The 17853-nt window shown below is 37.8% G+C and overlaps 1 protein-coding gene across 1 annotated transcript in view; it reads left to right on the top strand.

The window, feature by feature from the left end:
- astn1 (astrotactin 1) overlaps positions 1-17853 on the top strand; it is a 362355-nt gene that overhangs the window by 151644 nt on the left and 192858 nt on the right. Inside the window, exons 13-14 of the mRNA XM_020936068.2 lie at positions 3297-3463; positions 8425-8619. Coding sequence (XP_020791727.2) covers positions 3297-3463; positions 8425-8619 — 362 coding nt within the window. The remainder of the gene's footprint in view (positions 1-3296; positions 3464-8424; positions 8620-17853) is intronic.

Here is a 17853-nt window from a genome sequence, read left to right as displayed (position 1 = left end):
TGGGTTTCATTACGAGGTGGCGTGGGGTTGTCTGACAGTTCATCATTGTGTCATTCTCACAGACGAAGTAAATAATCAAGACTGTGCAAAGAATTGGTTTCACTGTTCTAAAAGTGTACCTTTTTAAAGTGGAACTAAACATTAAATCCACTTTTTCCACTACTTAGCTGTCTAGGTGGTGTTTTAATAGTATTATCTTCTGCATTTTTTGGGTAATTTCAGTGCAAACTAAAGGTAAATGTGCAGCTTGGTCCAAAATATGTATAAAACTGACAGTGTGTTGCCTCCATTGGCCACAGCCAATACTAGTAGTTAGTGACATCACACAAAACTGTCTTGATTACAGACAGGGGTTTCTGAATACAAACACCAAGCTGCAGGGGTGGAGTTTGAAGTGTGCATACCTTTTAGATCCATCAGTCTTCCTTATACTTCAGCCTCTACTTCACTCTCTTCTTTAGTCCTCCAGGTACTGCCCAGTTCAGCAGCTCTATCTGAAATGTGGTTGTGGGCAGAGTTTGTGTTTAGTCCCAGTTAAAAACTCGGGTGCCTGATTTCCAAACTATGAAAAGAGGGCTATTTAAATCTTTATGACTAGTTATTTTTCTCACAACCCTTTGGCACAACGCTTTAGTATCCACATGTGGGTGCACAGCTATACAATTCTGAATGGTGAAATGAAGCAAGGGCCACTAACATGCACTTTATCCTCTATCATCAGATTTTTACAGGGTGACCCATAATTGCTGACTTACTGGGGATCAATTAAATTACACATTGTACTCATTTAAAAAAATAGATACTGCAGGATTAAGATAAACAAAATGTACACTGGAGGAGCTGATCAAAAATATGTACTGTATCAGAAAACACAACAATTCACAGACTATAATTGTGCTTCAGTGATACAGTGCAACCCAAAACAATGGAGAAAAAAAGATAAATTCTTTATCCATTGCTTGAACCCCATTACACACAGAAACAGTTTGATTCTTGTCTGTTCTTTAACAGTGAAATTAGCTTGTAGTTTGTGAGACTACCACAGTGACTGGAATGCCAAATCCATCCAGTCCTTGTATTTGCAGAGGTGGCTGGTGCTAGGCTAGTGCATGTCAATGGCCATAGTTAGCCTGCTACTAAAAACATCGTCTTATCCACTCCACAAAGCACCCGAAGCAAAACTATTATTACACCACACTGTCTGTGTTGATAGAATAATTTTAGAAGTAGAATCAATCTTGCATTTGAAGTATTTATATCTGAGCAGCAGCAGTGAGTTATACTTCCTGATAGAAAGCTTGGCAGCGGCAGACTGATATCACGTAGCACATATCTTATGGCAAAGTAAAATTCCGCTGATGCTGAGAAAATAGTCCCTCAACATGCGACGATTCATGCTATGCAAGGTTAGTTTTATTTCAAACATTATTCTGTCAACACAGACATTTACACTGACAGTCTGGCGTTATAATAGATTTGCTTCTGGTGCTTTGTGGAGTGGGTAAGATTGTTTTTAGTGGCAGGCTAACTATGGCCATTGACATGCACTAGTCTAGCCCTAGCGACCTCTGCAAATACAAGGACTGGATGGAATATTTTAAAAAGTGTCTCCACACGTCTCCAACATTTAGGCTCACTAGGAAATGAGGCCCTATGTTCAAAATTCTGGACTGTCGCTTTAATCCAACCATTCTATTTCTGTGGGTTTAGGAATGGCACAAATCGTCAAACAACATGAGCTAACAAACTTTATCTTACCCTTAGCAGTGACTGTTAGTCACTGTTCAACTCCTAGACACACACAGACAGATTGCCATTCACTCACCTATTACTTCGCTAAAGCTAAAGCAAATTTAGCAGCACAAATGCAATGTGGGAGAAAGCCCAAGTTTCCATTGAAACCATGCAACAATACTTGGATGTTCAGACTCCATTCTCTAGTTACTCTGAACACTGCCCTAAAAGATTGTTCAACCAAATTTTGCCCTATTAAAATAATGCTATTGTTATGTTTTTGTCAGACAGTTGGCCATCCTAAAATTGCCTGATATAAAACAACACAACAACAAGTTATACAGAAACATTTTACCCTCCACTTGACTATAATGAAGCATTTAGCAGGAGCACAATACAAGCGTCTGTCTCTTGATTTCCATCTCAACGCTGCTTACCTTTTCAGCTCGCAGAAATCATTTGCCTTTTTAACAAATACTTTTCCTCATTCCTGAAACATCTGCTCCAAATCCAAATTATACTGCAGTCTCACATTTAATTCCCTACATTTCCCCTTCTTGTTAACAGCTTGTACCGTTGTTCTTTTCCGTCATAGCCAGGAGCTTTAATTTAGGCTGATGACAATTTTTAAATAAAACATCTTGCTTTGTGTGCCTCAGCCCGGTGCAGTGCCTGTGGGAGCTCTTACTGTTGGCATGCTGAGTCACAGATGTTCTCGGGTCTGTTTACCTGTCCCATCTGGGAGGAGTGTAATGTAGCAGTGCGTACTCACTCAAAATACAACCCTAATTCATAAAGAGTTGGGTCACAGTAAAATGTGAACAATAACAAAATGAAATGTTATGCAAAAGGTGTTATTCCATTAAAATAAATACAATTTATTTTGCACTGACCAAAAGTCATTCTTGTCTTAAAAGTTTTTGAACACAAACACTTAAAGGTTTTGTTGCACAAGGAAGTCAAATGTTAATAAAGTGGTAATTTTCAACTGGACCAGTTGGATAAAATTAGAACTGTTTTATAATGATCAAAACTAAAACAAAGCCTATGGAGACAGCAGTATTTCTAGAAAATCTTCTGTTTACATATAGGTTTACATTGTAATACAACAGTACTTTAAGGCGAATCAGGCACATATGAAGTATTGAATGGCCAGGAATGTTCCAAAGTTTGGCATTAAACCTGTCTATCTTCACAGAGATAAGCAGGTGATGCCACCGGGCCAAGTTACAGTTCAGATCTGTGGCAGGATGACCCCACTCACAAAAATAATGCATATTATTCAAAGAATATTTTAACACTGAAATACCTATTTGAATAATTGCCAGATATGTTTAATGCCATACTGTGGAACATTGCCGGCAAAGCAATTACATTTCCATGAAGAGAAATGGGTGGCGGTCCCCGTACCAGAAACGTTACATAGTGCACCTTTAAAATGCTTCTCCTTTTCTAATATTTTTGTTTGCCAACCGGTCTGTCTTTACTCTGCCTCTTTGGTGTCCTAACTTTTAATTGCCTTTTGCTTGCATAAGTCACTGAAATCTCCCTTTCCTCCTCAGTGCCCTCCCGGGTTGAGTCCAATGAAGGATGGGACCGGGTGTTACGACCACCACATCGGCATCGACTGCTCCGATGGTTTTAACGGCGGCTGTGAGCAGCTGTGTCTGCAGCAGCTGGCGCCCCTAGAGGACGACCCCACTCTCTACAACATCCTCATGTTCTGTGGGTAAGAACCAGAGTGTGTTTGACTTACATAAGAACCAGAACTTCTTCTGGACTGTGGGCCGCAGTGCACCAGTGGTAAAGACTATAGATAAAGGGACATATATAAGGTTTAATTAGGATAATCTTTAAATCCTGCTGCTAAGAGAACTTTGTTCTCTTAAATAATACAGTGAAACTACATTATAATGTGAAAGAGCAAAATAAAAAATGCCTGATAGTTTTTGGTAAAGTTTATTATTAAATTCTATCAATGTTAAATAAAATAAGACAATGAACTTAAACTACATAAATGTGTTGATACATTCAGTGATGAAGGGATTGGATTGCAGTTATTTCTGGAGGGGAAAAAGGTTTTGGGTAAATTGGTGACTCTAATTCATACAATGCATAAGCAGATTAGGCCGTTCTCCAAAATGTAACCAACATAAAAGCCCTCCATCTCTCAGAAATAAGTGAGTGTTTTTGGTCATATCGTTGTAAATAAATACATTTTTACTGAAGTGTTCAGTTATACTTTTCTTAGGCCTTGGGCTGTAATACTGTGTTCAAGTCCCCACTGCAGGTATAAACATAGTTTTTCTAAAGGCACTCTCTGTGTGCAGTCTGAATCCTCCTCAGGATAGCTCTGATAAAGGGCTTTATTTGGATGGGGCCCAGAGGCCACTCCTGTGGCCAGAGCACACCATAGTATTTGCATCAGTGATGAGACTTTGAGCCCTTTCAGCTTCATCACAGAGTCTTTTGATCTTTTCTATTTATGTTAGCACAAAATAAATCTGTCCAAACTCACTTACCATAGACCAAATATATTGTGATGACTGTCTTTTCTCTGAGAAGGTTGAATTATTAGCTGTTTCAAATGGGGCTCTGCAAAGATCCTCTATAGGTCACTTGACTTTGAGTACTCGTATTAATCCAGTACAAAGATCTATTCTGAATACTAGCTACGCCAGTTGGACACGACTAAAGTGACAGGTAAGAAGTTGTGTATAAGGATTTCTGGAGTTTTGTTCAATTTGATTTCTTTATCTTTCTCTCATAGCATACACTCTAATTGGCTCTGAGTCACCCTGCAGTGTGGGCACTGAGTTTGTGAGTGCACTGGCTGAACTTTATCCATCTGCTAAGTTTAACAACTCTTAAACAAACAACAATTATAAATTAAAGTTTTCTTTTGTACCTCTTAGCATTTATTTGTTTAATGAATGGTGTTGTTTTATTAGAAGCTGCAAACTGTTTTTGTTACATAAAATCTATGCATTTTTTTCAACAGTTAGTTAAAATATATGAAATAATCAGTTATCTATTCTTCTACTCAAGAGCAACACTGGAAATCTGTGGTTGGAGCGCTGAATGAAGAGTTAATTAAAACAAATATGCCAATCATAAAACGTAAGAACTTAATCAGAAACTCTAACTGGTAAAAAAAAAAATGTTGGGATCTTTAACAATTTTTTTTCACAATAGTTTGTATAGTTACACAACACAGTAGCTTTAGTTATTTTAAGTGACAGGGCTTCAGACTGGGAGGGTCAAGGTATGTTTACGAGTACGGGGAAAAATGATAAAATATTTTATTGGAAGTGACTTTCGTTTAGACTCTGACAGCGTTTTTGGGTTTTAAAAACGCAAAACTCTGAAACCACCCTCCAGAGTGGAAAAATTGAATACTCTCCGCAGTAGCGTTTCACAGAAACAAACATGTCAGATAATTTCCATGCGTCGGACCTTCAAGCTGCGCTGGCAGCTTTAATAAACTTACAGGAGGCAGTCCAACAAATGTACGGAATATTCAGAGATACAATTTGTGAACAGAGAAGGGTCTGCAATTATCTCTGTCAAATTCTGGATGCACTAGTTCGTCGCAGGAAAGCCAGACGACTATGGACGAGACCTGGGAGAACCAGTTGATGGTGAGACAATTTTGTGGAAGGAGTAGCTGATGAAAATATGTGCCATGAAAACTTTCGTATGTCCAAAGATGCCCTTGTTGCTTTAAGTACAAGCATACTCAATCAAATTCCACACACTTTTGTGTCACCGTATACTCGCAGATTTCCTCCTAAAAAGGCTCATCTCATTTCGCAGAATAAAAAGTGAAGACGGAACGCCACTTTTGCCTTCAGACTGTCATCATATAAATGTAGCCTTAAAGGGTACTGTTTACATAGTGCTCAGTGAAAGGAGGTGCTCTCCATTTGGTGCTATATCCCTGTTAATTGAGGACATACATTTATAATAAGATTCTAAATTAATTACACACATTCATTATTTTATTTTAATCATAAAAGTCCAACCATTTACAAACTGGCAGAAATGATTCAGGATACACAGAAAAAGGAACAAAAGACTTGGGCAGACTGAGTAGGTGAAAAGAATCTGTCTGAAGTTCCACAATGGGAGAAAAGTAGAAACTATTGTCTGCAGAAATGTGCAGATCTGAGTTAATGGTCATGAGTCACTGTTGACCTGGTCCTCACCTTTTACTTAGGATAGAAAGGTATTTGTTATGTCTGATGCAGATGTTTGGATGCATGCTCGAGACTTCAACTCAGTTCAATAGTCTTTTTCCCAATTTTCCCCTTAAAATTTAAGGCTGTCACAGAGTTTATTTTGCAGTCATTTGCAACAGCATTTCATGACACAACCAGAAGTATAACTAGTGAACTATCTGCTAGATTCTGTCCTTGGTTAATCAAACTAAAATATTAAAATCTTTTATTTTTCATTTTGTTTTTCTTCCCCTCTGAACAGGCTTGTGAGTGCGGCTCCTTGCCTCCACATAAGGCACACTGTATATCATTGCTCTGTGTCAGATTTACATAAACACTCTGTACACTGTCTTTCTGCCTATCAGTATTTCCTCCTGTCACTTCCCCCACCGCTCGTGTGGCTAATCCAGGCTCTTCTCTATAGAGTCCAGCTTTTAGACGGCCGACATTTGGCACTAGGACTTAGGCTCCCCACAGTAAATCCTCAGTATTATCTACCTCTGTGTGTGAACCCTCTGCAGCCTCTTCTCCTAACCCGTCACTGCTCACTCACATGTCAAACAGGCATCAGGCAAAGTCTATGGCTCCACATGCTCCTCACGCTTAATTACTCAAGTGAGTGAAAAGGATCATATCTGAGTATTCTACATGCACATAAGCCCACAGTGATTTACACATGGTTTGAATGTTATTGCTAAAAATGTAAATGAAAACGTCAAATTTGAGAGTATAACTGCTGAAATCAAGAGAAGGGAGCCACTGCAGTGCCAATAACAAAACCCAGAGTGAAAGTATAAATCATTTATTACAAGAGTTAAAAAAGAAAAGAAAAGAAGTACAAGTAAAAAAATTTATCCTCAGTAAAACCAGTTTAAAAAGGGTTAAAATACTTGGTGGATGAGGGTTAAAATGTTCATAATGTGATGGAGAGGGTCTGATCATTCATTCGCCTGATCTGTGTCCGTGTCCTGCAGACAAAACAGAGACTGGCAGCAACAACCCACGAACAACAGACTACTACTGTGTAAGCTTATACATGTGAGGGGGGCAGCAGTATCCCGCGTCACTTACAGGGCAAGGCGGGGCCCCTCACTCCCCCGTTGCCTGGATTCAGCACTGTGGTGCCCTTCTTTAGATCATTTTGATTGGTCCCTGTCCTTTTGCTCTGTCCTCGCTGTATCCATGCTGCACTCCAACCAGTGCTGCGTCCTGAGCAAAAAAACACCAAATGCAGCACCCAGCACAACACACAGTGTAGCCTACAGCCAAAGGCTGTGGAGCTGGAGCACCACTAAAAAATGTACAACACTTACACACAAGGCAGAGTTTCTCTCTGCATTGATCAGGCATTGTGGTGCTCTGTTCTGGCTTGCGATCTGGCTTTTGGTGGTGGCTCCTCTCTCCGCTCTCTCTGTCTGCCTCCCTTCTCCCTTTTGTTTCCGGTCTTTTGCCACCCTGCTCCAGGTCCGTTAATTGGTCGGGGTCTCTCATTGGTTGAAGAGAGTCATGTGCATTGGGGTTATAGGTCAGCGCTTATGTGAGACTTAAAAACATGCAGTAAAAACTCTACAATAACAGGTAAAAGCAGCAAATAAAAACATGCAAAAAATATGCACAACAAATAATAAAAACAAGCCTCCCCATTTCACTGAGACTTATCACATGATTGTCAACTTAGTGTGTATGTGCAGGAAACATGCACGCTCATGTTTGAAAGTTGTTATAACTGGGTCACGTGGTTTCACATTGGTGAAATCATTTAGGAATATTTAGCAGTACTTTTTTTAGTTCTTTACTCCATTAATACATCAAATGTGCTATTGCACTCACTTACTACTAACTGCTAACACAGAACATACGGTATTTAGATCACATGATACCTTTTATTGTTTTGAGAATGCTCAAAATAAGTCACCTTCTTTCAGAGAGCTCTCACATTATAATCAGTGTGCATTCTGCTAATGAAACTACTGCACATCACATCAGATTTGTGAAATAGTTATGCACTGTTTGGTATCATGCTTTTGTATATTTATGGAGAATTGTCGTACGGGAGCATGACTTACGCAGGCTTGTGGGCTGAGCATTGGCTAGAATTCTACTGCTGGTAATTGCAAAGGAGGGCTTGAATAGGGCCCAGGAGAGATCGCCAAAATACTCAGACATGCATGGATGCCATATAAAACCACTTCAGACATGTTTTTGATGAGGGATCAATGTTATAACATGGCAGAAAGATCCAAAAAGTTGATTTTGCAAAATACTCTTCTTGAATTATATTTTTTGTTCTTTTTAAAAAAAAATTATGTTTCTCTTTTTGTTTTAATCTAACATCAAACCAGCAGTCATAGAGAATTCCAAAAGTCTACTGAAATCAATATACTACTGAAGTGCTGCTCAAAACTCATTTTTTTAGCCACACTCACTCAATAATAAAAGCTAAATTTACATATCCACTTGTGTCACGTAGGTGCATTGAGGATTACAAACTGGGCCCAGACCATCGCTCCTGTCTGCCCCTGTCAGAGTCGTGCACTGAGGGGGTGGACTGTGGAGAGGCTGTGGATGTCCCTGCCAACCAGACTGTGTTCGGAGACCTGTTCTATGGATACAACAACCACACCAAAGAGAGCACCTCCGGACAGATACTCAAGGCCACGTTCAGGTAAGAACACACGCTGGGCAAAAAGTGGACCATGTGGGACACCATAATTAGTGATAATATTTTTATTTCGGGGGGGTTCTTAATTTCAATTTTGCTGACAACCTTTGCGATTACATTTGCAATTTATGTTTTACAACATATCTAGAAGAATTGACAAAAAGACTGGACTATGAACTGGCAAACTAATACAAGAATCACATTTCAGTACATATTAGGGTACTTCATTTAGTCCAGTCTACTGTATGGTTTGCTAGTTGCATCCATAGTCTGATTTTGATTTAATTGTGATTAATCTTGCAGCCCTACTGAGGTGTATGGGAAATGAGTTTGGTTTGAGAATTTAGTTTGCTAAACAGATAAACCAAAAATACAGCTATTATAATGACTGACTGGGCATTGAGCTGTCCATTACAAGGTAGTGGCACCCTGGTAGTTTGCGGTACATTGCTAAATCTTTCTTTGTTCATAGCCTTTACTCAAATAATAATAATAGCAGGAGCAAAATTTTACTTTACTCTACTGAAGCATAAAAGGTCACATTTAAATGAGTCCATTAGAACAGTGGTAGATTTTGAACATTTTGTAATCAGTAGGTGATTGGAGCACACTGAAGTCATGGAGCTGCTGTAGTCCACACTCCAGTGTAATAAAACCTCAGTCAGGAGTAAACAAAATTAGGCAATCAATTTTAAAAGGTCACCAAGCCAACACAAACACAAGGAATATTACATTCACAAATTAATCTACAAGTGGGTAAGTAGCTTGATTAAAATTGCCAAATCTTGTTAAGACACAGTTTACTCAGAGCTTTCTACAACTGTAATTGTTCAAATATGTGACTTCAAATAAAAGAGTTAATTTGTATTTTGAAATATGAGCTTTTAAATCAAATTGGTTTTATCAAGTTGTTTCAGATCAAATGTATATACTTTAAATGATACATGTGAAATGGACGCGAGCATTGGTATTCTATCATTTAAAAAAAAAGTTCAGTTTAAGTCCAAACATTTTTCATTCATCTGTGATTTTTTAAAATGTGTTTTTAACAAAACTTTCCATAATCTACATCTACATACGCCAATTGTCAAACTTAGTATGTATATGTAAGAAACATGTACAGTTACATTTTTAAGTAGTTTTAACTGGGTCACATGCTCAATATCAAATCATTTAGGAATATCAGAAATATTTAGAAGTTCGTCTTATGAATACATTAATGACGCATTACTACACTTCTCTGAGGTATTCACTGCTAACATATAACATATTTTATTCTTTGTGCATGCTATATTCACCAAAAATCATGGATTAACATGTTTGATAAGTTCCAAGTATGTTTTTGAGAGTCTGAGTCTAGTGCCTAGGTCAGGAATTGGAATACACTTGATGGTTTGCAAGAGCCCTGTAAGTTGGACACATTGTGCGTCTCTGATTAGTTGAACTTTCTGTCAGTCACAGAACTCGAAATAAGGTTGTTTAGTGAAGGTTTTGGTTGTAGTTTAAAGTAGTTTATTTATGCCCATATTAGTTCCAACATAGTAAGAATAAGAATGAAGGTGTCTGAACTTCCATTTAATGGTGGGGAGAGAGCAGGCCTAGTATAAAGACTTTTTAACCACTTTTCTCTGGTTTCCTTCATCATTCTAGTTTCCAGTTGGTGCATTAAGCAGAGTACAAAGGTCCATATACTGTACATTCACTTGTCTTACTCTGTGTCCGAGGAGATATGGAACTTATTTCCGTGTGTGAGATTAGGTCATGACTCCTGCAGCAGAACCGCTTTGATGTTGCAGTGAATGTAGCAGCGAAATGACAGCTTTTATTAATGTTGAATATAAAGAGAAAGTACATAGAATAGCCCCTTATCAGCTTCCATTATAAAGAAGAAGCTCCAGTATAGGCGTAACCTTTCATAGGGTGCTAGGTATTATTATTATTATCTCTGAAAGTCCGCATAGGCTGAAACACATGTAGGAAAAATGACTAAAACATGAGAAACAGCTCCGTGGGATAAAAAAAGACTAAGCAATTGAATGAGTGTATTTAAAGGTTATTTTGTGACAAGCCGGGAGCCTGATTTGAGAAAGATAATAATCATGATAGTGAAGCCTAGAACCGTCAAGGAAAGTCCTTCATGAATGTTGTAATAGAAGAGTGGAAGCTGGAAAGGTATTGGTTGTCTTTGCTGTAGTAGTAGTAGTTGTAGCAGCAGTAGTAGTAGTTATACTAGAAGTAGTAGGTGTTAAGTAGTAATAGATACAGCATGTAGTTGTTTGAGTATTGTTAACATGGCAGTAATAATGAGTGTTAAAGGGACAGTTCGGAATTTTAGACATAGGGCCTCATTTCCTAGTGAGCCAGACTGTTGGAGATGTGTGGAGACACTTTTGAAAATGTTCCATCTAGTCCTTGTATTTGCAGAGGTCGCTGGTGCTAGGCTAGTGCATGTCAATGGCCATAGTTAGCCTGCCACTAAAAACAGTCTAACCCACTCCACAAAGCACCCAAAGCAAATCTATTATTACACCACACTGTCGAAATAAATGTCTGTGTTGATAAAATAATATTTGAAAAAAAATTAACCTTGCATCACATGAATCGTCGCATGTTACGGGACTATTTTCTCATATATCAATCCGCCGCTGCCAAGCTTTCTATCAGGAAGTACAACTCGCTGCTGCTGCTCAGACATAAAGCCTTCAAATGCAAGGTTGGTTTTACTTCTAAAATTATTCTATCGTCAGTGTGAATTGTCAACACTGAGATAAGTTTCTTGTCATATTGTGTAACATTTCAGGCAAAACAATTACATCGCCATGGTGACAAGCAGGCAGGGGACACATTGCACTATTAGGTACATTTTTACATGTCTAATTTTACTTAATTTCAGTAAAAAAATTATGTAACTACTTTTACATCATCACTACTCCTTCCAGCTCTGGTCAAGACAATAACAATACAAGAAATACTCTCATGTTACACATATGGGAGACTTCTGAAATTCCCTTTCATGGCAAGCTTGTCTTTGATGTGGATGTTGCTGCACTTTGAAGGTGGCTAATTATGACTGTCCACATCGCCTAGTCATTTCGACTGGAATCTGAGAGCCAGGAGGTCAGATACAACCATCTATTCGGCATGTGAATTTAATTTGGTGTGTGCACGGACTCACCACCTAGAGGCTACATCCCCACCCACTTAGGGATCGAACCCTGGTATATAGTGCGCAGAGGGACGGGCGAGGCAGCAAAGTTAATATCATCAAAAATCTCCAATGCTCTTATCTCATTTGGACGTGCTTGTGAATATAGAGAGTAGTAGACTTTGAAGAGTGAGCTGTGTGCAGAGGAGGTGAGGGTGAAAGGGGGAGGGGGTAGGATTCTGTCGGGACACATGCCTAATGCAGGGTCTAATTAAACAAGATGGCTCCAAACGAATTAAAACTGACCTGGTTGCGGTGTGCTGCAATTGAACCTAATTGAACCAAATGAACTTCGGAATGTGAAATGAACACAGGGTATAGCGGCGTTGCACCTGTTTACACAGGTTAGTGCTGCTAAATGAGAGCCCAGTCAATAAGTTAATTTAGATGATTTAGGTCAGGTACACCTGGAATGTTTGTAAATCTTGTAGTAATTTATGCTTACAATTCCAAGTTTTGTAGGAAAAAGTTCAATGTATTTTTCATATTGCTGTAGCCCGGCCTTATGTATTTTGGGAAGGGAAGCCATGTATCAAGGGATATGGCTAATGACTTGACTAGACATACTAGTGCATTTCGTTGTGTGGCATTCAGTTTCCACTAGCCTGATCAGTCAAAACTACATCCTTTCCTTATACATTGACTTGTAATCTGGTCATCAGTTTTATCTCTCACAGTTCTGATAAGTGTTAATAAGACAAGAAATCAAAATAACGCAGATTCATTTTCAAATTTGCAAGATTTCTAACAACCACTACACATCATAACTTGCTCTTCCCCAAACCCACATACAAAGCCAACCTAGTGCACTATGTTTTTTAAAAATGTATTTTTAAATAGCTTAAAGCTTATAGCTTAAAGATCCTGTATTATGCAAAATGAACTCTTGTGAGCTTTTAACCATGTCATTATCTCATCAAAAACATGCCGAGCTATGTTTTGTTTCATTCACACATTTTTGAGTAATCCTTTATTAGTCGGTCTACAACTCCAAAACTCAAAATGCTTTCTTCCACCATGTGATGTCATGTAGTAGTAGTTTTCAAGTTAACAGCTGACCGTTTACTTTTTGTTTAGTAGAGATTGGAAATTCCAGATTTTAAATTATCCAAATGATTCTAGTAAAGGTGTATGGAGTTTAAAAACACATTGGGGCACTTTCAGAATTCCCACGTGATATCAAAAAGTGGTAATAGTGTTTTCAGTTTGAGAAAAGGTAAGAAAAAGGTAAGAGTGTTTTCAGTTTGAGAAAAGAACTATACAGGTTTGTGTATTACCGTGTGAATGAAACAAAACACAACTCCAGGTATGTTTGTGATGAAGAACATTATAATGTAAATCAGAAAATAGAGTAATAAGGGCTCTTTAACAGGTCCAGAAGTTCATGTTTGTGCCTTTTGCTGAAGAAAACCCTCCTACTTTGAAATAAATGACTGCTGTGTTTTATAGAGAGATTTGTAAAGGGCCTGGGAAGAATGTGATTATCCATCCAGCTTAGGGCAGATGGTAAGAGCAGCTCTGTGATGTGTATTGGCATTTGATCAAACAGGCCTTCTCTGCAGTGCCACGGAGTGTCTGCCTCTGCCCTCACTGATAAAAAGACACTTTGCTTTTGTTTAGTCTTGAGCCCAGACTTGCCTCAAGTTTCACATTTACTAATCTCAAATTCTTCTTCAAAGCAGGCTGTGAGATATTTGCTCTTTGTATTTGTGCTCCACTTGTAAATACGGGTTGTGGACTTTTTATAAACAGCAAATCAACTCTTTCACTGGCAATCTTTTATTTATTTGCAACAAGATACACTGGGAAAAGAAATGAATACTGGGACTCTGCACTATAGAGTTTGCAAGAGTAGTAATACAAAAATAAATGTGAATTGTTTGATAGCCCCTCGGTAGTCCCCACACATATAGTGTAGTGTGTTTGTGGACTTCCTGTCTGCTGTGGAGCCCTCCTCTGCCTCTCCTGTGTATAGCACTCCTCCGAGTTTGATTCACTCAGCAAAGTGCAGTTTGTCTTTCAAGCTCTCAGCTCTGAAAACCTCTCGCACTTGTTTTTGAGAAGGGAGCACATAGTACCCTCTGCTTCTCTCTCTGGGACAGACCTGGGAGGGTTCTTTGAAAGTTTTTATTATGTGGTATATTTCTTAACCCCAGATCTCACCCTGAAAGTCCAAAATAAAGTCAACACTTTCAACATGGCTGCATTGACATTATCCATTGCCCTGCAAGTGCAACTTTATACTTTATTATGTGCAACTTTTATAATATATCTCAGCAAAGCTGGGAATGTTTCCATGAAGTAATGTAACATACAGAATACAATGAAAGAAAACAGTATGGTGATTTAGAATTAAAAGCTGAATTAAAACATACACTTTAGATGAGTCCATTTTCATTGTATAACTTTTATTTTATAATTTTGTTTGGCATTAAGAAAATGAATACAATAGTAGCAATTAATTCAAAAAATTCTTAATGAACTACATTTTAAGATTACAAAATTATAATCCTTATCTCTATTGATTTCTAGTGAAAAAACAGGAGATTCTATACAAATTAACATGCATCACAATTCCAATATTTTATCCTCAGTATTTCATGAGTTTTATTTAATTCTAGTTTTCTATAATGATGTCTTTTAAAAAGCACTCATTTGTTAAAAATATTAATAATAAAATAAAAGTTAATTAATTAAAATGTCATAAGAACTTTGCAAACATCTCTCCACATGACACCAGGAAGTTAGAGCCTGTTGCTGTGGCATCTTAGGAGCAGCGCCTTCCTGATCTGATCTCTGTTTCACATTACAGCACTCAGGAGCAGGAGCTCTGTCTACTGGTCTCCACGGGAACCAGTTGGCTCCAGTAATGAGATATTAAATAGCTAACCTCATCTCGCTATTCTCCCAACACTGGCTATCCCTGCCTCCCCATCACAACTCCTCCTCTCCTCGCACACGACCAGCTCTGAGCAGGTTTTAATGAATATTTTAACTGCCTTTGTTCTCATTCTGGTCTCTTCTTGGGATGAATGATTAAGATTCCCTCTTGACTTATCCCACCACGCCAAACATCTTCCCTATTCTTCCAGTTTTGGCACATATCTCTCTACTGTAGCAACAATCGCCCCTCTGGAGAAACACATCCATTGACTCTTCTAATTAAAATATTAAATGGGGTTTTAGCAAGAGTGATGAAGACGACGGGGACATTTAGTCACTGAGTCAGGGGAGGAAGCTGAGAAAACAAAAGTGGATGGGATACTATCAATCAAGTCCCTCCTTGGGTTTGTCACATTCAACATTTTAATAATTCATCTAACAGGTGTCTGGTTGTATGTGACTTATGGTTGTGCAAAAAAAAAAAAAAAAAGTTTGTCAAAGTTTTGGAGAGAGATATCACTCCGGAGAAAATGAATGATGACACACGAACATGAGCCAGATGGTTGGTAAATGTTACATAGCGTCATCTGCCCAAAAAAACAACGGGGATCTTCAATGTTGGGAGCCTGGTGTGCCGTAAAGAGAGAGAGGAGACATTAAGAGTCTACACCGTCTCAGGCAATCCACTTAAACTTGTAACTTTTCCCAAATGTGTGCTTTGTTATCATGAAAGCCAAAAAGCCAAAAATCATACAGTTATTTTGATGACAGATGCTTCTCGGATTCACAGCATTTTATTTATTTATTTATTTTTGTCCATTTCTTAGATCAAACTCGCTCAAAGAGAATAGAAAAAAAGAAGGAATAAATCATTTGACCAAATTTTAACCTGTTACCTCACAGGCTTGTTTCTCTGGAGATGTGTAACTTTAATACCGTACTGTAGAATGTTTCAGGCAAAGCAATAACATCTCTATGGAGACAAACCAGAAAAGTTACATAGTTCAGCTTTAACTGTGGATCTTGTGATTCATAGTGTTTGTTTACGGACAACTTCTACTTGAGTCTCTCTTTCACTCTCAGTTTACTGTTTTCTTTGTGTTCCACAATAAAGAATAGCCTTTTTTTTTACTGTAGTCACAAACAGTACGTCTCACTCGCATACAAATCAATCAACAAAGACATCATGCTGACGTCAAAACACATCTCAATAGGAAAAATACAGCTGTAATAAAAGAAAAGTGTTCTATGAATGTAATGTATGTGTGGATGCATGTTTCTTTATGTAAAGAGCCTTGGGCGTCATATAGAGTTAGAAAAAAGGCTGCATATATGAGCTTTTATCATTTATTTGCCATTTTATAAGCAGAGCTTTTGTGTTTCTTCCATTTTGGTTATAGCATTGTTGAGTGGTGCCTTTAATGAAATTTCTTAAAGCTACACTGCCACAATGCAAATTTATCTCCATGGAGACAAATGGGGCACAAGTGTATTTTTAGCAATAGAAGTTTAATGCCATACTGTGGAACATTTCATTTAAATATAACAATATAACTTTATATCTATTTAGACATATACATTCTAGATTTTTTTAGCAACAAAAACACCTCTAACTGAATCAATGAAAGATGAACATTTGTTTAATGCCATACTGTGGAACATTTCAGGTAAAGCAATAATATGTCCTAGCAGAGTTTTTTTTGTGGTTCTGAAAATGCCAGGAAAAATGCAGTACAACTTTTTTAAATACACATAGTTTTTATTTTTTTATTTTTTATTTTTTTTTTAGCAAATGTCTTAACTATGAATGACTGATAAAAATTGTTTTATTGTCATACTGTGTAACATTACTGGCAACGCAATACTATCTAATGCCATGTTTTTATTATTTTTTTGTTCTGAAAATCACAGCAACAATACAACTTTATAGTTATTTCAGAACTACACTATTTGACGATGCAAGGCCGTGTGGAAGTCAGAGGTTGACATGGGTTTAAATGAGCAGAAAACATGACTTCTCTGTGTCTATGTAAATTCAACTTGTTCTTGTTCAAACTGTGATGCGACTGTTAAAACAACAGGCTGTATCCCACATTATTCTGTCACAGTGAGATTCTCCCAGAGGCCACACTTTTTCAGATTTATAAATATTTGTGTTCTTGTTATTTTTTCACAGCAAAGCACATGAACACTGCATAGATCCTGCTGCGTGATGTGTATTACAAACCCCGTAAACAATTACTTTTAATAGCCCCTACTAAGAACAGGATTTATTATAACAATTCTCTGTAAATTGACACAAACATCTACAATCCCTGTTAAAGGTGTTTTGGCTGTTTTTGCTTGGTTTAATAAGGGGGCCCCAGGAGGTGGTTGAAGACCTGTGAGCAAAGTAAACACGAGAAAATAAGTCATTAGTCCAAATAAAAATAAACTGAATCCAACTGCCACATACAGGCATTGTAAATATTTTACAATTTACGTCATTGACACACACACAATTTGTCTCTCATATAATGTATGTGCCTCTATACATGTAAAACTCATAATGAGCATTAGTTAATCTACTTGTAATTAATTGATGTACATTGTGAGGCATCCAGGAGTAAAAAAGTGTATTTAAGGCCGGTTTTAATCAGACAAACAGACTGATTAGGCTACCTGCTTGGAAGCGAACCAGTGTCTAAACTAAATAAATCCAGCTGTTTTAGTTTTATTCCTTGATATTTAATCTGCTTGCATTTTATTGTGCAATGACTGTTTCATTGTTTGAACTTTATTTTGGTTAAATCAGTTTTTCATTTCATTTAATTTCAGTGATTTGTGGCTTTTAAAGTAAATTGAGTCGAATTAAACTCAAATTGAACATCAACAGTTCAATTCTTGCTTCTGACCTGGTGTGGTTTTATTTTGGACTTTACCTGGTTATATCTGGTTTATTCCTTTTCATGTCCTGGTGTGTACTCCCTCCTACTTCTCAGCAACAAGGTTATGGGTTCAACTCCAGGGTGGCGTGGGGCCTTTTCATACAAGTTCAAGATCTGGAGAACAGACTCCCACTGCTCCTCACTGAAGAAAGGTCAATGCAGAGGACAGTAAAGTTTACCTATTCCTGCACTCACCATGACTTTATGATCTTTGTTCAGCTG

The sequence above is a fragment of the Boleophthalmus pectinirostris genome, unplaced genomic scaffold (assembly GCF_026225935.1).
Source record: "Boleophthalmus pectinirostris isolate CB_2022bp ecotype Guang Dong unplaced genomic scaffold, ASM2622593v1 HiC_scaffold_16, whole genome shotgun sequence".
Taxonomy (NCBI): Eukaryota; Metazoa; Chordata; class Actinopteri; order Gobiiformes; family Gobiidae; genus Boleophthalmus; species Boleophthalmus pectinirostris.
The sequence above is the reverse complement of the archived record's forward strand: the minus strand, read 5'-3'. Positions and strand labels throughout refer to the sequence as shown.